Genomic DNA, 25750 nt, shown 5'->3' with positions numbered 1-25750 from the left:
CAGGATACAATCCGGATTCTAGTCGCGTGAAGTGACCAGGTGTAAACGGGGTCTAATCTGCTTTGTTTTGGTGATGTTACAAAAACAACAACAACAACACTTTCCAATATATTCACCTATCCAGCCTACAGCAGTTTAGCCCCACCCAGTCACGCTGACCTTCCAAGTGTTTTCAGCCCTGAGTGCTTTTTGAATGAGCCACACCAAACAAGGCAACCAATGAGAACAGTGATAATTTAAGTAGAAATCAGTCTTAAATGTACAGTAACAAAAGCAGGCTGTTTTAAGGCATAAACAGAGGTTGCAAAATGGTCATGTAACGTGAGAATGAGACATGTGTGACAATCGGCAGACTGCTGCAAGATGCTCTCACTTGCCAATTATATTTGTTTTAAGCAGTGTGGCCGCTGAAGAGGAGCTAAACCAAAGCAAGTGCTTGGGGCATATGCAGTCTTCAAACTGAAGGAGCAAATGCTGAAAGAGCCTCTTCAGAGCAGGAGAAATAGCAAGAGAGAGAGAGTGAGAAAAGAGAGCGAGAGAGAGAGAGATAGAGAGGTAACTGTGTATTGGGATTTAATGAAATTGGAAGAAAACCTGAATGGCAGGGGGAAGAGTGGAAGGATTCAGAGTGTGAGATGGAGTGAAAGAGAGAGCGTGAGAGAGGGAGCATACAGTAGGAGCGAGAGAGGGATGAAAGATGTGGGGAGTGAGGAAAAGACCCCAAGGGAGAAAGGCAGCGTGAGTCAGAAACAAGTTCTGCGAGACGTGAGAAGTGCTGGCGTTCGGCTGAATACAGTAAGCATGTAAAAAAAAGACCAGAGATTATAGGTGAAAAATGAGAGAGGGAGTAATGAGGAAGAAGGCAGATAGTGTGAGTAAAACGGAGTGAAAGAGAGAAAGGCAGTAGAAAGAGGAGACTATGTTAAGGTTATAGTCTCAATCAATCCAATCCTGCCTATTCCCAGCACTCCATCCCATAGTGAGGGCAGCGCTGATGTTTTATTTATGCGAGAGATTCCGGCTGCACATGTACCCTCTCCATAATTCATTACACCCAGCATTAGGGCCTGCCTGCAGAGAGATGGCAAGTGTTTGTGTGTGTGTGTGTGTCTGTGTACTAGCGAAGGTTAGATAACTGTGGCACAGTCTCAGTGGCAATGAAAGCAAGATTTGGATTCATTTGAAAGGATGATAGTCTTACCCCGAATATAGCATCATTACTACTACAGCTGCGCTCACTCTTCTGTTTGTTTCTGGTGCAAAAGAAGGTCGAGAATAAGGCTTCTGTGACTTCATCACACCTCAGCGGCCCTGGGAAAGGCAGCGACGTACGATTAATATTTATTGCTGTCTTCAAGCACCAACTATAACTTTTAGCTGCTTTAATTAACACTGCATTTAATTCTGCAGGGTGTGCCGAGCAGGCAGAGCTGCTGCACGTTGGTATGAACTGATCAGACAGAAAGAGCTGGAACGGCACACGCAGCGCTAACAAGATTCGAGGGCCGGCAAAACGAGAGCAGGGGTATGAGGAACCAAGGGCGTGCTAAGTGGGTGGAAAGATATTTGACTACTAGATTTGAAGGGGAATTCCACCTGTTTTCATAAAAATCACCATTATTTAGCTGGTGACAGGTAAACAAAGTCATTCTCAGTGGTCTGAAGTGAAATAGTGCATTGAGGTATTAAAATTGAAGTATCAAAGTAGGCGACTTTACATAGGTTATACAATGGGCCAGCATCCTGGACAACAGGTTGGTCTTTCAGTCAATTAATTCCATTATTTTTGATATACTTCGCACTTCTTAAAAGGGAACTTGAATGGATGGATGAATGGAGGTCTGTCTGTCTGTATATATATATAGTGGATGGAAGGGAAGATGGATGGATGGATGGATAGGCAAATAACTACATTTTACGTGTTTATCAGGCAAATAATACCTAATAATCCCAGTGTGGAAAAATAATGTAATTATTATTTGTGTGTTTTTAAAATCTGTAGCTACACACAGCATCGTTGTGCTAGCAAGAACTTTCCTTTCTGTTTCTGTTGCTTTGCTGTATTCTGCATACAGTGCTGTGAAGATAGACAGACAGACAGACAGATAGATCAAAGAGTGGGCGGATGGATGAATGGAGGTTTATCTGTCTATCTATGGTGGATGAAAGGAAGGGTGGATAGAGAACTAGATGGGTAGGCAAATAACTACATTTTATGAGAAAGAACACCTAACACTCCTGGAAAAAACTCCCCCAATCCTGCTTACATCCCCTTTAGCAACAATCCGCGCAACCAAACACTTCCTGTAGTTGTGAATTAAGTGGCTCACAACATCATGGAGGACTTTTGGCAGCTCTTCAGCTGAAATTTGAAGGCCTTGCATTTCAGGTCCTGCCACAAACTTCCAACAGGGTTTAGGTCAGGGGTTTGACTAGGCCATTTACTTGTTTACCATTGTGAAGTAGACTAGTCTTGCTGCGTGACCCAACAGTACTTCAGTTTCAGCTCACAGACAGATGATCCGACATTCTCTTGAAGAACTCTGATTCAGCATGATTCATAGCTTCCTCAACAGCAGCGAGGTCCTGATGCAGCAAGGGTTTATCAAACCATCACTCTACCACCACCATGCTTAACACTTGGAATGTTGTGTTCATTTGTAAAAAGCAATGTTACGTTTGGGAGCCCATACCTGCCCAAAAGCTCCACTTTAGATTCATCTGTCCATAACACACAGTTCCAGAACTCAAGACAAGCATTTATATGTTATATATAGCATTGGTTTCTGCTGTGCTATTCTGCCATGCATCCCAGTGCATCTTGCCCAGTGTTTCTCTGATGATTTAATCATGGCTACAGACACAACAGAGCTGATGCAAGACAGGCATGTGTTTGTTTGTTGTTTTAAATACGTTTTTCTTAGACTTTTTATCACTTTCTGGTGTCAACTCATGGAAAGACAAAAATTAAAATTTTTCTCCATTTGGACATTATGTTTGCAGTTTGGTGAGACTCAGAAATGGCTTTGTAACGTTTTCCAGGCTGATCCATAACCTTTTTTCCAGAGGTCTGCAGAATGTCTCTTCTCTCCATATAATGTGCCTGATTGGACCACCTGTGCTGCCATGTTCACTTAGATTTAAGGGACCAAAAGTTAAGATTTGACAGAGCTGGCCCAAATCAGGGCTGGTCATTAACTGAAGCTCCCACACAGGTTACTGATTTGGACATATTTTGGAAAAAATACCAAACTGTTATGTCCTGCTAGACTCTGTCTATCACAACCACTTCTAATATCAGACAAAATATATTGTGAAAAATGAGCAAAAAATCAGAAATTCAGATGGGGATAAAGATTTTTCACAACACTGTATTATCATATGGGATGTCATGTTTGCAAATCGAAGAAAACCTGCATTGGAGAAGTTCTTGAGCACTGCGTGTGCTCTGGGCACTCGGCCTTAACAATAATAACTATTTCAGTGGTTTGTAATAACTGTTCCTTTTTTTCTATTAATATTTTATTCATTTATTATGTGTTCAATATGGCATATAAGGTCACCCTTGACCATTTTTGTGTAAAATCCGTATGGATGCATTCCTATAAATTTCTATACAGTGGTGGTAATAAAAACAAGTGATCCCCAGGAAGTAAAGTCATTTTAAATTGCTATCCAAAATGACTCTTAATGACCTTATTAAACTCTAAGGAGTTAACTTTGCAAAATGTTTAACTAAACATTTTCTGGGTTTTATAGGCAAACTGCACCAACAGCTTATGTATTGCTTTATTCAGGTGACACTTTAGAAACAAGGTACAGAGTGGCTCAGCGGTGTAATGCGCTACCACTATGGTCGCAATGGCAGTAGTTTGTAAGAAGGCAGTGGCTGGTTTCGCATGTTTTGGCGGAGACATGTTAAGTCCTTACCCTCCTAGTGTCGGGAGCATTGCTAGTGCTAGGGGGAGTTATGGACGGGTGGGTTTATTGGCAGTACTTAATTGGGGGAAAGGAAAATTTCAACAACAACAACAACAAAAAAACATGTAAAAAAAAAAAGCAAGAAAGTCCAGAAACAATAAGTAAAAATAAATCAAGGCTTTAACAGGTAACCAATAACAAAAGAAATTCATATTCACATACACATATTTTACATTTAGCTTTGAATCGATCATAAGAACATAAGTTTAAGGAACCCAAACTTGAATGAGCGAGCAAATTTGCAGTCTGATGTAACTCAATCCTGTCTGACACAATCATAATTTACTGTAACATAACTTCAGGGAACCACAGAGATATGTTCTAATGGGAGAGGGAGAGTGTAATTAAATTATAAAATATCAAAGCACTGCCCCAGATTTGGCTGCTTTACCTCGAGTCGTAGTCCAGCTCTAGGGATCGGTTGGCACTGTTACACCTCACCTTTCATTCTCTCTCTCTCTCTCGCTCTCACTTTTTCCTCTTTTTTCCTCTCTCTATCTCTTTTCTATGCTGGGGAAAATAGAACAAGGTAGGAGAAGAAGAAGAAGAAGAGGAAGAAGAAAGTAGGGCATGCGCATGGAAGCTGATTGATGTGCTGTGGCTAAAGCCTCTTTTTCAGACTGTCACCTGGTGACTCACACACTCCAGCCTTCACTGCCCTACCTTACATCTTCCTGACAGGACTGTCCAGTGCAGACACTGGCACGGCTACGTCACAACTTCATTAGCCACGGTGAAATCCAGCTGCAGAAGTCCAAATCAAGAGTTAATCAAGAAGAGCCCCTTTGGGTATTGGAACCAAGGGCTGGATGGTCTCAGATGGGTTTCGCTGAGAGAAAAATATTTAAAAAGACTATAGCTTGGTTCCCATCTGTTTTTCATGGCCTGGTGTGAGGTTTTTTCTTCTTCAGGTGCACTTGGCCTCCATGTCATAGAGCTGCAGTAGTTCACCCATTATGCTTTCAATCTGAGCTCTGGTAACATCCTCACACAGAACCTGTGGAGAAACACCAGGTAGAGATTCAAACACAAACCAATATGTCTCTAATTGAAAAAATACATGTTAATTCATTGTTATATAACTTGTTTATGACTTGTAGTTTCTGAAACTTCTGAGTCTTCTGGACCTCTGACAGGACTTGTCTTTATCTGGACAGTAATCTGGACAAGCAGGGGCTGAATACATATACAGTGCACGTCAAGCCGAGTCACTTGACTCTTCTCCACAACCTTGCATAAGGCTGATTACTTGGCATGCTGCATATCAAAGGCAGCAGATAAGGACACACCAATGAAAATATGGTTAAATGCATCCTCAGAAAAGGAGCAAATGCCATGAATTGCATCGGAATCTGAATCACAGCAGTATGACTCAGCTAATTACTAAAGGAAAAGTTTACTTAAAGCAATACTTCAGAGTTTTTCGACCAAATCTCTGCCTACAGTATGTTAAGCACACATCACCAGAAACACTTGCCCACTGGGTTCTATTGTAAGTGTGAATAAGGTTTCAGTTCCTTTATGAAGTACAGAGAAAGACCAATGGCATGATAATAATTGCCATTTTCAAAAGAAATCTCTCTGATACTAAAAACCTGTTACAGAACTGTGAATGTCCTCACCTGCCACCATTCTCTTTCCCCTCTGGGGACCTGCACCCCGTATGTGTGCAGAGCGAGGTAGAGTGAAGTGAGGGCAAGGTGCTGGGGACGGTGGCGCACACACACCGGCCCGTGGTAGCTGTCTTTAAGCAGGGCCCAGGCTGTCTCTGCGATGGGTGTCCGAGACCAGGCGTGCCGATTCAGCAAACTCCTCACTGACAGCAGATAGTGCAGCAGGTACTAACGCCACATACAGAGGAGAGAGTGGCACTTAAAGCGATTGTTCAGCAAAACATCTGTCAATCTGTCAGGTTTTGGTGACAGTAAAAACATTTGTTACTTGGTTCTGCACAGGAGCTACAAGCAGTAAAACTGTTAAAAGACAATTCCAGCATTCTAGTTAAAATGTCTGCATAGTAAAATCACTGAGATATAAACTCAAAAATAAGTCATTCTGAGTGATTTGATGCGGACAAGCCTCCAAGGTGACATAGTGGTAATAAGATAATTAGTGAGCTCAGGATGTTGGATGATTCCCACCCCACCTCATCCCCAAGTCTGCCCAAAATTGTTATATGGAGCATTGGCTCCACAGCTCAAAGCTGGGGGGGGGGGGAGGGCATGGTTGACACCTGGCATAGTGCCAGTAGGTTTATGTTCTGTTTACTCATCTGCTCCAGAGAGTTCTGTGGCAATATTTCTCTACAGGGACTAGACAAGCTCCAAGCAATGGGTACCACTTAAAAGTAGCGGAATGCATTCATTAGAAGGGGTGTCCACAAACATTTGGACATATACTGTACATTATTAAGAGTCGGGTTCTTAAGTAACGAGGCTGTGACAAAGCCAATTAAAATGTAGGGACTGTGTTGAGATGGTTATTTATTCAAATCCACTGAGGTAGTTGAAGGAGGCAAACTTTTTACATTTTTTTTTTTATTGCGCCACTGTCCGAATACATATGTGATTGTATATTAATTTGTGACCATAATATATTATTTTGTAGCTGCTAGTACCTTACTTCTTGACCTCAGTATACTAATTAGTGTCCATTAGGGATTAGGGATTAATATTTTATCAAAATTGTAATAAATGGTATTGTGATGCATTTTGTGGATATCATCAATGCTTAAAGAACATTGAACATATGCACATTTTCTTTACAAAGAATGTAATTAATGCTGTTTCTTTAGATGAAGTGCAGCAGATTTTATTTTTATGCATTTTGTCCGCATTTCAATAAAGCAAGATCCATATTGTGACATTGTCTTTAAATATCGTGATATAATATTTTCACCATATCGAACAACCCTAGTGGCCACGCTTATTGAAAAAGTCCACCATGTGACCTCATGGCTTTAATTGTAGCTGTGAAATGGCATGGGGTTTTCTGGATAAACTTAGGGTGTCAAAATTACCAGGAGTGGTAGGTACCAGCCATCTGACGAGTACATTCTTAAGAATAAAGGTGCTGCAAATGGTTCTGTGGGAGATGCCATTGAAGAACCAACTTTTGGTTCCATAAAGAACCATGTTTGTCAATGAGATGTGTGAGCTTAAAGAGCCTTTAAAGACCTTTAATCTTAATGCAAAGGTTCTTTATCAATGTAAATCTCTTTTAAATGGTTCTTTATGGAACCAAAATGGGTTTTTCTAAGCCATTGCTTAACATTTGTAGCACCTTAAAGCTCCTCACAGAAAGTTATTAAATAGATATGGATGAAAATATTGCTTAATGGCTCATATATGGTTTTACAAATCCAGTCATAGAGGAGTGGTACACGCAGAGAAAGTTTCTCCAAAGAACCGCCATCCATCCACCATCAACCACATTTCTATAGGCAGATAATTGTTTTAAAAAAAATCTCAGAATCGGTCTGATGCACATATTTAACCATAACTTAACCAATGTTTGATTATGTATTTATTTCATTATGACAAAGCAGAATGTCTAGGCAACATTTTCCCAGAATAGTTCTCCATATCATGAATGCATGTGCATTTAGATCCAATTTCTACTTTTAATAAACTGGCAAAGAAAAATAGCTATGGCATCCAAACTGACAATGACATGAAAAATATATCAGATATTTGTCCAGAATAGTGCCTTACCTTATGGGGATGCTCAAAAGACACTTGAAAGTTGAGCTGTCTGAGAATGAGGAGCTCACACTGCACCACACTGTCTCGCAGTTCCCAGAACTTGCCGTTCAGTTCCAGTGGATCACTTCCAGGGTGGAAATACCTAGAAGAGAAAGAAATGCAGGAGTGAAAACATATTCATCCAAACGTAATGTGCTCAGAAAAGTTACTGCTCAGGACGTCTTCACCCACCTGTGACACACATTGATAATGTCCCTTGTCCTGAGGTGTTGTTCTTCCACTTTGCCTGCAAGGTATATGCAGGACATGGCTACTAGGTAGGGCTCATAGACCTCTAGGCTGGCTGACTGAAAAAACTTGTGGTACAGAGCACATGCTGTGGCCACAGGGACTGACCTCATGCCCAACTTCACTCCTGCAATAAATAAATAAATCACTTACATTACCTGCACGTAATATAGACCTGTTCTAACTGCTCAGTGTATAATGCAGAGGTGGGGATTCCTACACTGTGTTATGCTTTTCCCACTCATGCACAACTTATTCAACCCACCCACTGACTGTCCCTCCAATAGTTCACTGCCAATCAAATAGTGAAATGTGCTGGTAAGAGGAGACTCACACATTTAAAGCATAATATTAATGAACAGTGGAATTATAAAGATATATCTTACCGATATTTTAAACCGATATCCGACACTTACAGTACTTACTGTAAGAAACGTGAGTAAAACGTTTGGGCGACACTTGACTATTGCACTAAAATATCTGTATTCAACTAAGTTTACTGCATTTGCAACATATGGAGTCTCTGAAGTATTCATGTAGAAAAATAATATTTAGAGATATGCACTGATCCATTGAACTAATAAATCTTTAATTGAGTTTAGAGGGGGCGAAACTTTGGGAACTATATATTAAATTGAGGATTTTTCAAATAAGGAAACGTTTTATTAAAATGAGGGAACGATATATTAAATTGAGGATACAGATTTTTAAATCAAGACATTTTATTCAAATGAGGGAACGATTTACTAAATTGAGGGTACGAATTTTCTAATAAGGGAAGAGTTTTAATAAAATGAAGGAACGATATATTAAATTAAGGATTTTTCAAATAAGGGAAGCGTTTTATTAAAATGAGGGAACGATATATTAAATTGAGGATACGAATTGTCAAATAAGGAAACGTTTTATTGAAATGAGGGATCGATATATGCCGATATATTAAATTGAGGATACAGATTTTTAAATCAAGACGTTTTATTCAAATGAGGGAACGATTTACTAAATTGAGGGTACAAATTTTCTAATAAGGGAAGAGTTTTAATAAAATGAAGGAACGATATATTAAATTGAGGATACAGATTTTTAAATCAAGACGTTTTATTCAAATGAGGGAACGATTTACTAAATTGAGGGTACGAATTTTCTAAGTAAGGGAAGCGTTTTATTAAAATGAGGGAACAAATTATTGAGGGTACGAATTTTTAAATGAAGACATTTCATTAAAATGAGGAAGAGATTTACTAAATTGAGGTAACACTTTTTTTAACTAAGCGAATGATTTATTAAATCTAGAGAATGTTTTAATTACAATATTTTTTATCTACCTTGATACTTCAGAGGCTCCGTAGTAACCCTAAAAAATGAACATCCAGGTGTGGAAGTGTGTATACATTTACATCAGCATTGACAGACTGGGTGTATGGAAAAATATCGGATATCGACCAACAATTCCTATATAAGAGCATCTTTATTTATGTGGGGAAAATGATGATAAGGTACCCGTCTCGATGATGAAGCGACAGACTCGGAAGTGTGTTTTTGTATCATTATCCACCAGAGCTGCACTGCCGGCTGCACTCGCGGCTCCACCAAGTCCACCAAGCTCCCTGGTTTCGGCCACATGTGCGGACCGTGGCGCCTGCATGACCCGCTGAATTTAATACCAGTTTTAAATGCTAGTTTAAAATGGTTTGAAATGCGTCATGTTTAATTCACGACCCTCACGGTGCAGAAGCAGCACAGCCTGAGACCACTCGCACACTAGCAGAGCTTACTTAGTGCTACATGAGACATACGTTACCAGCACTGACCAGAATATAGAAACAAAAAAAAAATACGAGTATATTTTCTTTTTGCTACATGCAAATAATCCCCTGCTGAAAGATAGTAACGCAGAAAATAAATAAATAAATAAATAAAACCAAAATGTAAGTCTGTAGTTGTGGACAGCACGCGGAGAATGACGTCATCCACTGTTCTTGCTCTGTGCGAGCGCTCGAGACCCAACCATTGCGTATATCGCCGCCTGTTGTACGGGGGGTTGAGTTGAGGGGGTACTCTGCGTATCTACGGCACGATTGTAGTTTATTTTTTATTAACATTATTTTTTTACGTAATGTAAGGCAGTATCCACTGCTCACTGAAGCATTATTTGGAAATGAAAAATAAATATTTCTATTCAAACGAGTAGGTAATAGGGTACTGTGGACCTCGGTTATTCTGGTTGCTAGGAGACGGCTGTCAATACAATCCTTGGAGCAACATGTCGTCCAGTTACACCGCTAATCAGGTCAGCTAGTGCTAGTGCTAGCTAAATTACCATTAAACCAACTATTTATTAACTATTTATTTGATTATAGTTTACATTTGTATTAGGGGGGCAATGTTTATGTTGTGTAATATCTTTGATCCTTTTTTGGCAGTACGACAATGCTTTTAAGTCTCATCGACTGCAGAACTGGACCGTACCGAAACACTACAAAGAGGTAACTAGCACTAGCTAACTAGCTAGCTAGCTAATGTTAAAATTGCAAATTAAATGTTTGGTCCATCTATCAAGTGACAGCACAGGACATTATGGCATTATGTTATAACCAACTGTGTAGGTGTGATTTTGACATTGGTGGGGACATAAAGGGGGTCCACAGGGGGTCCCCCTGGAAGCTGAGACTTTTTGCATTTATAATAGACTTTCCACAATTTAATGTCATCCAGAGCCTTAATGTGTAGATATGGCAGCTACAGTTCTTTCTGTTAGTATGTTCCTGAGACAAATGACACAGGTTTGATTATGTTAACCAACAGCACCGTTAGTTTTCTGTATTTCATGATAGAACATGGCCTTAAACAAGTAAAAAATCATAATTGAAAAGTTTTTAGTCTGTAATGAATTCTGTGATCATTCAACTTCACCTGTGGTCCAGCCTCTCCATCTGCCTCTCCTCTGTCTCCAGCCAAAATAACACATTAATGCCGCCATATGAACAGAGAGTAAACATTTATGTATTATTATAATCATTACTGTTGACTCGCTCTACACATTAGCAACTGGGAATTTTCTTGTATTTGACTCACCCTTTGACTTGATCTTAACGTCTTCCTTTTTTTGGCTGCCATCCTGACTGAGTATATCACCAAATTAGGCTAACAGCCAACCAAGATGTGAGCAAGTGTAGATATTCAGCTTTAAATCGAGGAGGTTTCACAAAAGTACTGCATTACTACAAACCAGATTCCAAAAAAGTTGGGACACTAAACAAATTGTGAATAAAAACTAAATGCAATGATGTGGAGATGGCAAATGTCAATATTTTATTCGTAATAGAACATAGATGACGGATCAAAAGTTTAATCTAAGTAAATGTAACATTTTAAAGGAGAAATATGTTGATTCAAAATTTCATGGCGTCAACAAATCCCCAAAAAGTTGGGACAAGTAGCAATAAGTGGCTGGAAAAAGGAAATTGAGCATATAACGAACAGCTGGAAGACCAATTAACATTAATTAGGTCAATTGACAACATGATTGGGTATAAAAAGAGCTTCTCAGAGTGTCAGTGTCTCTCTGAAGCCAAGATGGTAAGAGGATCACCAATTCCACCATTGTTGCACAGAAAGATACCAGAATGGTGTTACCCAGCGTAAAAAAGCAAAGACTTTTAAGTTATCATCATCAACCGTGCTTAACATCATCAAAAGATTCAGAGAATCTGGAACAATCGCTGTGCGTAAGGGTCAAGGCCGTAAAACTCTACTGGATGCTCGTGATCTCCGGGCCCCTTAAACGTCACTGCACCTCAAACAGGAATGCCACTGTCAAGGAAATAACAGAATGGGCTCAGGAATACTTCCAGAAATCATCGTCAGTGAACACAATCCACCGTGCCATCCGCCGTTGCCAGCTTAAACTCTACAGTGCAAAGTGGAAGCCATTTCTAAGCAAGCTCCACAAGCTCAGACATTTGCACTGGGCCAGGGGTCTTTTAAAATGGAGTGTGGCAAAATGGAAGACTGTTCTGTGGTCAGATGAGTCACGATTTGAAGTTCTTTATGTAACACTGGGACGCCACGTCATCCGGACCAGAGAGGACAAGGATAACCCAAGTTGTTATCAACGCTCCGTTTAGAAGCCTGCATCACTGATGGTATGGGGTTGCATGAGTGCTTGTGGCATGGGCAGCTTGCATGTCTGGAAAGGCACCATTAATGCAGAGAACTATGTTCAGGTTCTAGAACAACATATGCTCCCATCTAGACGTCATCTCTTTCAGGGAAGACCCTGCATTTTTCAACAAGATAATGCCAGACCACATTCTGCAGCAATCACAACATCATGGCTACGTAGGAGAAGGATCCGGGTACCGAAATGGCCAGCCTGCAGTCCAGATCTTTCACCTATAGAGAGCATTTGGCGCATCATAAAGAGGAAGGCGCGACAAAGAAGGCCCAAGACGATTGAACAGTTAGAGGCCTGTATTAGACATGAATGGGAGAGCATTCCTATTTCTAAACTTGAGAAACTGGTCTCCTCTGTCCCCAAACGTCTGTTGAGTGTTGTAAGAAGAAGGGGGGGGATGCCACATAGTGGTAAAAATGGCCTTGTCCCAACTTTTTTGGGATTTGTTGACGCCATGAAATTTTGAATCAACATATTTCTCCTTTAAAATGTTACATTTACTCAGATTAAACTTTTGATCTGTCATCTATGTTCTATTACGAATAAAATATTGACATCTGCCATCTCCACATCATTGCATTCAGTTTTTATTCACAATTTGTTTAGTGTCCCAACTTTTTTAGAATCCGGTTTGTATTTAGGAATTGTACAATTGATTCATAAGCAGTTTCATGGTCAGGTGTTGCCTGTTCCCTCATTAATTAAAGATATAAACGGTCCAGAGTTGATTGCAAGTATGCATATCATTGTGTACAAGTCGACAATCACAAAATACCTTCCTTCAAAGTGCGTACAGAGGGTTTAGTTAAAAATGCAAACAACTGGACATATTAGACTGTTACGAACCATCTAAAAGCCTGCCCGGTTCTGGAAGAAGATTCTTTGAACACAGTGTGGAGAAGGAAAGGGTTCATCTGTCATCTATCAAACATGGTGGAGGCACTGTAATGTCATGGGCTTGTATGGTTCCCAATGGAACTGGGTCACTGGTGTTTATTAATGATGTTGCTGCTGACAGAAGTAGCAGGATGAAGTATAAAGCTAAAATGTCTGGTCTGATTTAATCAAATGCTGTGAAACTGATAGGACTGCCATTCAGACGTAAATAATAACTCAAAACACCACAAAACAACCCAAAAGCTTCATAAGCAAAAAACCCATACAACAGTCAGCCGCCTGACTTTAGCCCAGTTTTACACACATTTCACTTACTGAAAACTACAGCAGAACTAAAAGCAAATAGATTTACAAACATCAGACACTGAAAGTGTCTGTAGTAAAAGCCTGGTAAAGCACATGAAGGGAGGAAAACTTAGCATTTTTTGATGTCCATTTGATGTTTCAGACTTCAGATAGTCATTGACTGCAAAAGATTTGCAAGAATTAAAATTCCTCCTTATTTTTATGATTGTTAGTTTGTTCATTTACTTAAACATGTGAAATTACAATACAATGGCTGTCGTTTCTAAATGGTTGATGCAGTGTTTTTGTTAACCATCTTGAATGAAAGCTGAAAGCCACTTTTCAATCATATACAGATTGCTTCATTACAACAATCTGTTACTGTCCAAATACTTCTGGACCTGACTGTGTGTTAGCAAACTAATATCTGTGCTGGCAATTTTAGAGACCTTCAGCAGCAGAAGGACACACTACTTTTATAGCCACAAACCGAGGTCACCTTCTTCCAGGTGTGAAGGTAAAGGTTTCATGTTAAATATACAGTCTTGTACACGGACACATTTACCTGTACTACATACACCTACATAACATACATTACCACAGTTGGTATTAGTTGGTCTTACTTCAACTGTTCAGATCATTCATACATTTTCTTTTCTCCTTCATACGTCTGCCAGCGTGGAAGCTCCTGGACATCATTCCAGGGTACCTGGGACTTACCAAGCCGTATCCCTCCAGTTTATTTTAACCCTACAGCTCGTTCACAGGAGGGCCAGGAGCGCCTCAAAACTTGGGGCCAATCCCAGCGCCTGGTCCAGTCAGCTACTGACAAGCGCCATGAAGCTCCTGTAGGCAGCAGGGCCTCCAGCAGAACTGAACATGAGAAGGTAGATGTCTGTTTTTATTCTGTGAATCCTTTACAGTTTGTTTCACTGATTAATCAGGCTGTGTTCTGTACATTCAGAACACGAACATGGATGAACTGCACGAGGAGCTGCATATTCAAGTGAGCACTCCTGTTCCAGATCCAGGTCAAGAACCCACATCAGAGAAGCCCACGTCACCACCCAGTCAAGCTCAGTCTAGACCAGCCACCCAGCAAAGCCATGCTGAGTCACAACCAGCCTCTAGGCTAAATAAGGCTGAATCTCGATCAGCTTCCCAGCAAAACCAAGTTGAGGTCAACCCAGCTCAGTCCAGACCAGTGTCCCAGACCAGCAGAACAGGCTAGCGATCTGAGCATATTTATCCATTAAAGAACAACTTCAAATGCTCAGGCATTCTTTGTCACCTTTAATCTAGCCCTGCGGTTTGCCTTGCGAATGTAATGTGATGTGATTGTCAAAACTGCGTCCACCTACTTCCGTAACATGATTAAATTGTAATTGTCAGGCTTAGAGTGTCTGCCAAATGCCATAAACATGGCATATTCAACAGCAAGCATTCAAGATATCCATAATGAAGACGTACAACAACAATAAAGCCACAGAAAGCCCAAAGTCCTTTCACCATCCTTTATTTAGCTGCTGAATGGAACTGCTTTACATAAAGCACTAGCACGCCTGTAGTCTTTCAGGAACAGAGCATCAGCCGTTTCACTAGTCTTCGGTAAATCATTTTTAGTGCTCTGTAGCAAAATGAGTCATTTTGTAACGCTACCAGCAGACACAGTAACCCCTGGGAACTGGAGGTGTGCTGAGAGTTCTTGTACGTCAGTCACAGGCTCACAGGCTTAGCATCCATATTCAAGGACCCTTGTTAAAGTACAGATTTCAACCTAGCCGTCTGTTGTCGAGAGTACAATCGAGCAGTTACTTCACGCCATTACGTAGGCTGTCTACAGTGCGTTCCAGTGATCTAGAATCGTTTTGCTTTCTACTATACAGCAGCAGTCACTTGCAGTCCTGATGTATGAATAACTATGATACTAATCATGAGGCTTCACTGCAAACTAAGGGTTGATCAGGACTGACATTTTAAACCCATTATTAAGCTTTGTGTGAGGTTACCTATAGAGCATAGCAGTTTACTTCAAATAACATGGACTCATACGTCGTAGTTAGATATGTGATGTTAAAAAAATTCTAAACAGAATCTCTATAAACCACAAAATTCAGGTCAAGTCAGAACTGGAACTGAAATGTACTAAAAGACTACCCATAGGTATTCAAGTAGATCATCACCATTACTAAATATCTCATACAAAACTACTGTATTCGGTATATATATATATATATATATATATATATATATATATATATATATATATATATATATATTTATATATATATTTTAGGACCTTGCAAATATGTTAGAAGGAAACACATTCCTTAGATATGAGTTAGCAAGTCAAGATACACTATATGGACAAAAGTACTGGGACACCAACTCATTCAAGGTTCTTCCGAATACAAGGGTAGTTTAAAAAACTAGAGGAACTGTCTCTACTGTCCAGGAAAGCCTTCCTTTTTATATGCCTCTAGCCAATGCCTGGCTTTAGGCATGCTGCCAATAGGTTCATGTTTTATCTGCTCCAGAGAGTTCTACTCTATCGGCAATACATCTCTACAGGGACTAGACAAGCTGCATGTGCGTGCATTTGCACATCTGTGTCAGCAAAAGGTGCAACTCAAAGTGGCTAAATGCATGCATAAGAAGGGGTGTCCACAAACATTTGGACATATAGTGTATGAGTAGACAATTCTTAACGTTAAAATTGTACCTTAGCATTTTAAAACGACTGTGGTGAATAAATATCAGCTTACTGATAATCCTATCTAACTGCTTATTATTATTTTGACTGTATAGGCATGAGGGAAAACTTTTTGAGGCTTGATCAACAGCAGGTTAAACATATTTGCAGGTCTTTACACTGGCAAACCCGCTGATTTAGGAGTAGGCAGTGCATAATCAGCAAAAAAAATTAAATAAATAAATAAAATAGAACCACCTCCAGAGAGAGAAAAACACTTCAGACATGGTGGGAATTAAATACATTCAAACAATCGTTTGTGATATAAGTGAAGACAACAAATAATTTAAGTCTTTCATGCCCTAGATCAGTGGTTCTCAGACCAGTCCACAGGGGGCAAAATACATAGAGAGCAAAAAAGCTGGCCCGTCAGGGGGTCCCTGAGGACCGGTTTGAGAACCACCAACCTAGGTGACAAACAGATGCCTTCCAAACACCAGTCACTTATACAGCATGAAGTAGGCGCTGCTTACTGTTGGCAGACCTGCCGTTTGACCCATGTGCATTCAGAGGAGTGGAATTTATATCCTGTTATATCATTCTCACATAAATATGGACATATCTAGTCTATCACTATCACACCCAGTATACAGTGATCCAATATTAAATGTGATAAGTAATTAGATATCATTTTAAGTCCTGGAATATTTCATTAAAATAAATTGATCTGCATGTATTGCGTATGGCAACTGTTCACTGGAGGCAGTCTTGTAGAATTAATACAGCTGATGCACAAAGGCCCAGAACTATTTAGCATAATAGCAATATAGCGACAGTTTCCCATGAAACCTCCCATGAAAATAATCCACTTAATGCTGACAACTTCAAGACCTTAATAGACCTAATATATTAGACTACTTAAAAATACACTATCTATCTGTCCAATGTGTTCCATTATGATGATAAAACTGTGACCCCTACTTGATATAGGACTAGACAACTAGTTCGCTTATCCCGCTGATTGTCTAACCAAAACTAAAATCAACAGAGGCACCATACAATGACTCAATCAAATATACTATATATGACCCCATTCTAAAAATATATAGTGATTTGAGCAGCTCAACGGATAACCGAGTCAGTGCTAGCTGTTAGAAGATGAAATCCTTCTAAAACAAGAACACAAACCTGTGCAAACGTGATGAACTGGACGTTTCCAGAGCAAGACACAAAAATAGTCCACAGTGATAGCAGTCTGCTCAAGCGCAAGATCACAAAGCAGTGTGTGCTGATGAGAAGTAAGAGGATCAGAAATTAAGCTGTAGTATTACTCCGATAAACCAGTGTGAACTAATGAGTTTGTCTTGGGATTGGAGAACATATGTAGTAAAGACGCTGACAGAGACTGGTTCTTGAGCGAGAAGAAGGCACAGAGAGACGAACCCACACAGTGGGGTGAAGATTAGCAGCTGACAGCAGGCTGGCTGAACAAGCCACAGGGACTAGCACTGGTGCGTGTGTCTCTACAGCACAATTGCACACAAACAGGTCACTTCCAGGAATACTTAGCTTGGCTCTCTCTCAAATCTACTGCAGGTTTGGGCAAGTGCCACCATGCCAGTGTCGGAGATACCTTCAGAGGGGTGAGAGGAGTGAACTTCACCTCGTTTGGTGAACCTTCAGTGGCATGGCTTAGCTTACCTGCAAGCTCGCCTCAGCGCAAAGCTCCATGGTTTTGAAAACAGAAAACGAAGCAAACCAGCATGTTACCATCCAAATCCACCATCCATTCCTGTAATGACCATGTGGTACTTGTGCCGGTAGTTTATGGACTACGCGTTTGACTTCAACCAACTTCCTGTTTCACAGCAGCTTTCTGTGCAACCCCTCCTGCCAAACTCCTGTTGGCTACTTCCAACTGGGCATGCTCAAGTTTGGTTGTTCGAGTGGAGAGAATGCCCACCTTTCCCAACTCTTTGCTCCCGCCATTGAGTTTGGCTGTGGGGTGAGAGGCATTCCGGGGGGGCTCAGACTTTTTCGGAGGGGGGTGAGGGTCTTCCCCGATGTAAACAGATAGGTTGGTGTACAGTGGCTCCAGCTCTTTGGACAGGAGCTCGTAGGTCAGAGAGTTGAGACCATCGGATCTCCAGTTTAGCCTGGTCCGCTTCAGCAGGTCAAACCTGTTGATCAAATATTAGACATGAATTTATCCAGAGAGGAGGTATGCACCTGTGGTGGTCCAACAGACTTCCACTAACGGTAAACCCATAGTACGAAAATGTATCCATGAATGATTACCTTCTGGGGTTCTGCTCATTACCCTGGTCCCCTTTATGCTTAATCATCTTATAATGGCCAATGGCCACTGGGGGGCGCACTATCTTCATCCCAGAGAGACGAACTCTGAGGAAACAGATCAGACACCAAGGAGAAAAGCGATGCAAATCCAATATGGGAGAAGAAAGGATGCTATAGAATGGATGGAATGACTCATTGAGAAAGACAGAAGAGGGAGAACCATTAAATCCAACATAAAGAATAAGGAAATGCTTTACAGGTATGAAAGCATTCTCTGAACTCTACAAATCTACACAGTTACAATACCAAAACAATGTTTACTTTCTATTCTTTGGAGAAGTAGTTTTTAGGTTTTGTTAAATAGGGAATTTTTCATTCATTGCTGGCTGTAGGGGAAGATAGAGAAACCCAAAGTTTTGAGTCCTCGCCTCTGGGTCTTCCCCACCAGAGTCATCTGGGTCAGGCAAAATAAGGCCGGGACAATCTATTTAACAGGAAATCAATGTGACAGCTGGCAAAGTCCCTTCTCTGAACTCAGTTTGAAATAATCTGTTCACACTGGGTTCCAGGGGCTCACGCTCAACTGGTTTTCCAACACCCATGACAGGAAAAAAAACATCCATGTAGTGAGAAGCCTCAGAACACTCGGAACAGGCAGCATATCTTGCTGACAATTATAATCTCTGTATGATCAGACCAAAGACAAAGGGAAGAGAACAAACCAGAGAGAAGGAAACTCAGGAAGACTCTAGTAGAGCAATTACTGGCTAACCTTTTGCAAAGCTTCAACTTTACTTTTCAACACACTTTGGCCTGTAGCCCATTTTCAATGATGGAGAACATTTTAAGAACAGCAATTTAAGGAAAGCAAAAGTTGAAGCCTTAAACATCATCAGTGCTGGTGATTCATGAGTTTACTTACTGACCCTTCCAGTGGCTATGCAGATGGACAGATGCAGTGATGAGAGGGTCAGTGAGAGCGGAATGGAAAGAGAGGTAAAAGACAACCAACAGACAACATGCAACATGTTCACACGATGCATTTCTTATATGGTTCTTGAGTGCACATCGAGAGGGTCGGTTGGGCGGTATATTCACCTCGTTGCAATGTCATCGTCCTCTCCTCCCCAGCCCCAGTACTGGTTCGGGAAGCCGTTCATTTTGAGGTACTGATCTGGAGTGACGGCAGACACCCCTCCGAAGTACTGGGGGTATGGCAGCCTACAGAACCATGAGCAAAGAGACAAAGATAAAACACAGTATGGTCACAGTATAAACGTCCTTCAGCAAATGTCATCAGGGACTCTTCCAGGTGGGGATACCTGTATCTGAACTTGTCCATGGCCACAGAGTGGTGGGTGGGGTACTGCGGGTGGCAGGTGTAGGTGTTGTGATCATTTTCAGGGAGCAGGTCAACATCATGGAGGAAGATGCAACTCCAGTCCTCCTCCTTGAGAGCCTCGCGCACTCCCACATTCAGTAGCTTCGCACGATTAAATGTTGAGTTCCCTGACTGACCACAGAAAATCACTTCCAAGTCAAAAAGCCAACATTAGGGGCAGTGCAGAGAGATTTTACCAAATAAATATTTAACAAAGGTTTCCTGAAATAGGAATAATAATAAAAAGAAGTAGTTGGAAGTATACAGTGGACTGATTTGTAAGTGTGGCAAGCCCAGAGAAGAGCCAATTTTGCTTACTGACTGGCTGAGTGAATGAGTAAATGACTGGCCGACCTGCCTCTTGTTTGCCTAGAAGAGACATATTCTCGTACTGGCGGCCTGGGGACTACATTTTGCCAACAAGTATACGTGCTGCCAAGAGGTGATGTAATCTTAGGTAAGCTTAGGTTGGGTCAAAGTCCACAGTGAACGCATGACGACTAAACATTGGTACTGCAGCATTAGCAGCACTGCAGCTGTTTTAGCATCTCTATTGTACCAGCCCAGCATCGCTACCATAGCTTTAGTCACAAGCCATTTTCATGAGGTCCGGGCCCTTTATATCTAAAAACTGGTAAATATGTGGTCTACATATTAAGGCTCTGAGGGCAAGGTGTGAGTCCTTTAACAGGCAGGGTGTCATGAAATTGTACATTAAACATAACAGATGACATTTTAAACTACAGCACCTATTTCGAAATACAGAGCATATATTTTGGTCCCCATTGTTGAAATGCCATTGACGTTTTAAATGCTGACAACGGCAAAACTAGGCTTGCCCGTTTTTTCTTGTTTATAGATAATATTACTTTACAGGGACGTTACACTGGCTTCATAGTGCCTGTGCACATCTTTAGACACCATGCACATCTTGACTACCTTTGGGATAAATTATATTCTAGCAACATATGATTCTAATACTAGGCTTTTTTCCACTGTAAATGTGGGTAAAATGAAGAGACCTGGTGTACAATGTAGATGCTGTAGTGTATCTGCTGTCTCTGCAGGAAAGGATGCAGATGGTAGAGGAGTGCTCTTAGGTGGCTCTGCCGGTTCCGGTAGGGGACCACGATGGCCGTATGGTGCCTCGGCTCACAGTCAGGTGGGCGGTAATGGCCTCCTGGCGTCACCAGAGGGTTCTTCTCTTTTATCTCCTCCAGGGAGGGGGGAGAGGACAAGCGCACAGATACAGGCCCCACTAACACACAGAAACCGAAAGCCAGCCGCTCATTAGTTCCAGTGCATTCGTTTATTGCACACTGTGTCACACTTTCTGCAGTGTTCGATAAGAAAGGACACATAGGTAAAGGTCTCCATCAAAGCCACGTCTTAAGAAAGATCTAATTAGATACATAGACACGTAATGGAAGCTCATACCCCACCAATTAGCACTGTGCAGTTGCCTGCCCAAGACGTTCTGTTAAGCAGGTGAAATTTTTCAACAATTTTCACTGCCCACCTGTATTTTTCGGATGATTTTATACTGAAAAACAATTCTCCCATCATCTGGTTAAATAATTTTCTGCACCAGGCACTTGCATCGGGGCTCAAACTGATGACGTTTAATCTGACTTGAGCTAAGTATATATTTTTCCCCTACCTAAACTTTTCTGACTTAAAGTGCTGTCACCGGCCCACTATAGACTACTGCTTCCCCCCTGAGGACGGGCCTTGGACCACTACAGGGTGTTTCACGGCTCACGATTGAGAAACCTTGGTCTAGACAATGCTTATGTGGTTTCAGTCACTGTATGGCCCTCTGTTATGCATGAATAGAGACAGAAATTCATCAGGCTTTAATGTGTACTACTTTGGGGGTGGGTGATTGCATAAATATAATATTACAAGTTTGAGAATTGTCACATTATTTAATTGATTAGATGTAATGGACAAAATAAAAAAAAAAAAAAAAAGAAATCTGGAACACAAGTTGTGTCATGTTGTTGGGTTTTCAGAAATCACGCCCAAGGTCCACCTTATACATGCAGAACACTTACTATTTAGATAAATGTCCCCAAATTGCATCTTGACCAGATGCTTTCAGTAGCCATCAATAAGCTTCTGTGAGAATTGGTTGGTTATTTGACCACTCTTCTTGGCAGAATTGGAGCATTCAATTAAATGTGTTGGTTTCCTGGCACAAGTCTGACTTTTAAGGTCAGGACTTTGAGACATCCATTACAACAGCTTTATGTCAGCCTGCGCAACCAACTCTGATGTGTGTTTGGAGTGGCTGTCCTGTTAGACCAGCCAATTGTGTTTTAACCATCTAACAGATAATCTGATCTTATGCTGGAGAATTCTAAGGTAGTCCTCCTTCATTATTCCATTAACTTTGTGCAATGTACCACTTCCATTGGCAGCAAAACACCCCCAGAACATGCATGCTAGCACCACCATGCTTAACAGCTGGTGCAATTGTCTCACCTTTACTTCTCCAAAAACACCTCTGGTCCCTGTGGCCAGACTCATCTGATCATACTGCAGATGATGTTTTCTTTGTCTGCACACTTCAGTCAACTGCAAGCACGCGTTGTGAGGATTTCGGCAGAATACCAATTGGAGAGCTATGCAGCAAACCTGCATTACTTTTAAGCTACTCATATCTCCAGCACAAAGCTAAAGACACCACACTCCAAACACCATAATGTGGCTGATTAACTACATTTGGTGAAAGGAACAAATTGTGCACAAACCATTTCTTTCACTGTAATCTGTAAGTCAAAACTCACCCAGAAGTGGAGAGGGCAGCAGGCAGTCTCGGAGCTGTGGGTTCGCGCCAGTGGGGCCTGGCTGAGGTGGCATGAGGGCACTAAGCTGGCTGAGGTTTGTGTAGACGTCATGGGGGCGAGAGTAGTCGAACTCGGGCTCTGAGGAATGGACCAGCACGGAGACAAGGCCACGGAAGCCTCCCAGGGAGAAATAAAGCACAAATGCGAACTGGAAGCCCACCAGCAGAGCCAGAGTACAGGGAGAGTCTAGCGTTCGGCCACAGCACACCATTATGGCACTGGGCACGGAGAAGGAGAGTCAGGGCCACAAGAACTGAGCAGTAGATGAATGGTGGAGAGGTAGAGAGGCAAGGAAGGTAGCGGAGTCCCAAGCATGAGGAATTGTGGGATGGAAGAGGTGTTAGAGATGAAAGGTGAAAAGTGAGGGAGAAAGAAAAGGGGTGACGAGGAGCAGTTGTGTGCTGGAGTATAAGGATGGCGTAGTCATGTGTCCTGCATGAAGGCCACTGCAAAAAAAAAGGGAACAACACACACAATCAGGCACTGTTCATAAACCCAGAGGATTAACATGTTTCTGTTTCCATTTGATGTGCAAGTGAGGCTATTTTAAGATAAAGATGTGCAACTATGCTCGTATTTCATTTGAAATTGAGTGAAATTGACTCACAGTTGAGTTAGGCATGTTGGCACAGAAGGTATCACATTACCTGTGCTTTGCACTGGTGAAAGAGGCCACGTTAGTCACTGTATTCACGGTCTTCTTCCTCTGTCATGCAACAAAACATTCTTCAGCCTGCATAAAGGTACAATTTCACAGCTCTCTGGTTATTTATTTGAAAGAGGAATACCATCAATGTTCTGCATCATTCAACATCTGGGACGTAAACAAAGTCATTGGCCTATCTACCAACTCCAATCAGGGGTCTTGTTGTGTACACACAAACTTTTTATTTACAAAAAAAATGATTTACTATCCAAAATAACCAGTGAACCCATTTTCGTTTTTATTGTTATGGTCACGCAAAACCTTGCATCTTCACATTTACTATTTTTTTCCCCAATTTGTTAAAGATGATATACTTTATACTGTGTCAAAATCATGAGGAATTGACCAATAGAAATGCCAAAAATGGACTTTTATTAAAGGTTGAGGGTTTTTTCTCCATTCTTCTGTAAAGTTACCATTTTGGAGATATATAAAATATATAAATATGTCTTAAACCAAAGTCCTCTGTTCTCATAATTCCATGTGTGATGCAGAGTATTCCTAACTGTGTAACTGTGGAATAACTTTTATAGATGCATTAAACGCTTCGGGTGTCTGGTTCCTATCAGCACCATTGTGAATGATTTTGGATTATTAAATTCCACGATAACAGTGCATATCACAACACAGCTCTCAGAATGACTCTACTTGCATCTTAATGCTTTAATTATCCTGACATTCTGAAACATTGATGGAATTCCCCTTTAACACCATCAAGCCCCAAACCACCTGCATCACCACCCACACAAACATCATCAGCACCACACATCACCAGCAGCAATACAATAATAGCAACAACAACAATACTAATCATAATAATAGTGAAAAATGTAGACAATATCATACACTAATCTATTCTACGAAGTCAACTAGATGTATTTCAGCCCAGGCGATCCGTGTGCACCTTTAGCACTAACTCACCCTCTATCTCTTTCTCTATCTCTCTCGCTCCCTCTCCCTCTCTCTCTCACAGCGCCGTCTCAAATCCAGCCCCAGGCTGCAGTGCTGCTCGACGGTCAGGCCTCGGATGGAGGATGAAGCTTGCGAGTTTGGCGTTTACCAGCGGTCATTCCGCCATGTCGAGCTCGAAGCGAGCGGAAAGGCGAACGCGCTCGTCCACACGCGCCTCCATCTCGCTCGCGCTCTCACGGGGCGCGCGCATCCGGCGCTTTGCTCCGGCTCGCGCTGGCGGCCATGATGGAGAGGCGGGGCGCTACAACAACGGTCAGTCCACAAACGGTGACGGAGCGAAACGAGGGGATAACAGATGAAGAGTCTGGTGTAGCAGTGTGTGCAGGACAGCTACAGTGCTAGAGGGTCCTGCCGGTTGGTCCATCCTCTCCAGAAGGAACATTCAGTCAACCTCAAGTCCTCAACCAAAGAAAGGTGGTGAAGGATTTAGGCTAGTGGGTTTGAAGACATTTTGATAGCTAGCCACGTTTAATAGATGTTTTTCCAGTGCCCTTTACTATATTGGCTTTTTAGGAGCCTCCTTCTTCTGGTGTACTGAGCTGTACCCATCTGTCAGATAGATGAGACACGTGACCCAACTCGTTGGGTCATGTGTCTCATCTAAGTAAAAGTAGATTAAAAATAATAATAATAATAACAATCAAAATCAAATACTGGGTCCACATTAAGCTTCAACGTTAGACAGATGTTGGAAATAAAAAATAAGGTTGACATCAAAACAATGTTGTAGAGACCATCGCAAGCCAACATTGGGTTGACATCAAGCTCCAACTGCCAACAACATCACACGTTGTGTGGACGTGAACAGTATGAAGTTTAGCAGATGTTGGGTTTGGCGGCATACCTCACAACTAAATGTTGTTATGTGATGCTTTCATTTACATTTATGGCAATTAGCAGACGCTCTTATCCAGAGTGACTTACAAAGTGACTCCTATTACAGGGGAGGGCCTAGTGCAGCCTAGTGTTAGGAGTCTTGCCCAAGGACTCTTATTGACATAGTGCAGCATAGTCACCCAGATAGCCCAATAGCTCACTGGCTGACAGGGGGGGGTATCTGTTGTGCCACACCAACCACAAGACGTTGCATTTGGTCACTGAACTTAAACTTAACTAAATACCAACATCAGCTGTCTGTACTCTACATCAAGTAGATAGATGTTGGAAGTAGACGTTGTCCTGATGTCACAACCTATATTGCACCAGATAACAACATCTATGGAGGGAGCTGGGTATCTAATAAGCTCCTAGTGTGCTGGGTCCGGCATGTTAAAAGTAGGGAACACAAAAAAAATGAGGTCCTCAGGACTGACCGGGATCTCGAACCCTGGTCCTGAAGGACCCTCCTGCACATTTAAGCGTTTCCTTGCTCTAACAGGCCCAGTTCACCTGAGGAAGGGCTTGTTAATGAGCTAATTAGTTGCCTCAGGTGTGTTGGGAGCAGGGAAAACACTAACCGTGCCGGGCAAGGGTTCCTCCAGGACCAGGGTTGGGAACCGCTGTATTAAATCAACTTA

General features: G+C 41.5%; 3 protein-coding genes across 5 annotated transcripts; 1 reads left to right on the top strand and 2 right to left on the bottom strand.

Moving 5' to 3' along the window:
- Nucleotides 1-3775: 3775 nt before the first annotated feature.
- Nucleotides 3776-9916, bottom strand: ccnq (cyclin Q). Its single transcript, XM_072697023.1, has 5 exons — nt 9474-9916; nt 7917-8100; nt 7695-7827; nt 5604-5822; nt 3776-4978 (listed from the first exon to the last, which is right to left on the bottom strand). Exons 1-5 carry the CDS (start codon nt 9616-9618, stop codon nt 4889-4891), a joined length of 771 nt encoding a protein of 256 aa, XP_072553124.1. The 5' UTR covers nt 9619-9916; the 3' UTR covers nt 3776-4888.
- Nucleotides 9917-10198: 282 nt separating this feature from the next.
- Nucleotides 10199-14608, top strand: cfap126 (cilia and flagella associated protein 126). The gene is made up of 5 exons (XM_072656446.1): nt 10199-10263; nt 10397-10459; nt 13778-13849; nt 14010-14219; nt 14297-14608. Exons 1-5 carry the CDS (start codon nt 10237-10239, stop codon nt 14561-14563), a joined length of 639 nt encoding a protein of 212 aa, XP_072512547.1. The 5' UTR covers nt 10199-10236; the 3' UTR covers nt 14564-14608.
- b4galt3 (UDP-Gal:betaGlcNAc beta 1,4- galactosyltransferase, polypeptide 3) lies at nt 14221-24751 on the bottom strand. Of its 3 annotated transcripts, none has more exons than XM_072656442.1 (8): nt 24183-24751; nt 23163-23288; nt 22496-23001; nt 20726-20961; nt 19645-19835; nt 19421-19543; nt 18323-18427; nt 14221-18204 (listed from the first exon to the last, which is right to left on the bottom strand). In XM_072656442.1, exons 3-8 carry the CDS (start codon nt 22764-22766, stop codon nt 17871-17873), a joined length of 1260 nt encoding a protein of 419 aa, XP_072512543.1. In that variant the 5' UTR covers nt 22767-23001; nt 23163-23288; nt 24183-24751; the 3' UTR covers nt 14221-17870. The 3 variants fall into 3 exon arrangements, with proteins under 3 accessions (XP_072512543.1, XP_072512542.1, XP_072512544.1); XM_072656441.1 differs by having other exon boundaries at nt 23203-23288; XM_072656443.1 differs by having other exon boundaries at nt 23203-23261.
- Between the last annotated feature and the right edge of the window lie 999 nt (nt 24752-25750).

Source organism: Salminus brasiliensis, chromosome 14 (assembly GCF_030463535.1).
Source record: "Salminus brasiliensis chromosome 14, fSalBra1.hap2, whole genome shotgun sequence".
Lineage (NCBI taxonomy): Eukaryota > Metazoa > Chordata > Actinopteri > Characiformes > Bryconidae > Salminus > Salminus brasiliensis.
Note: the sequence above shows the minus strand (reverse complement) of the source record. Positions and strands in the feature narration are given on the sequence as shown.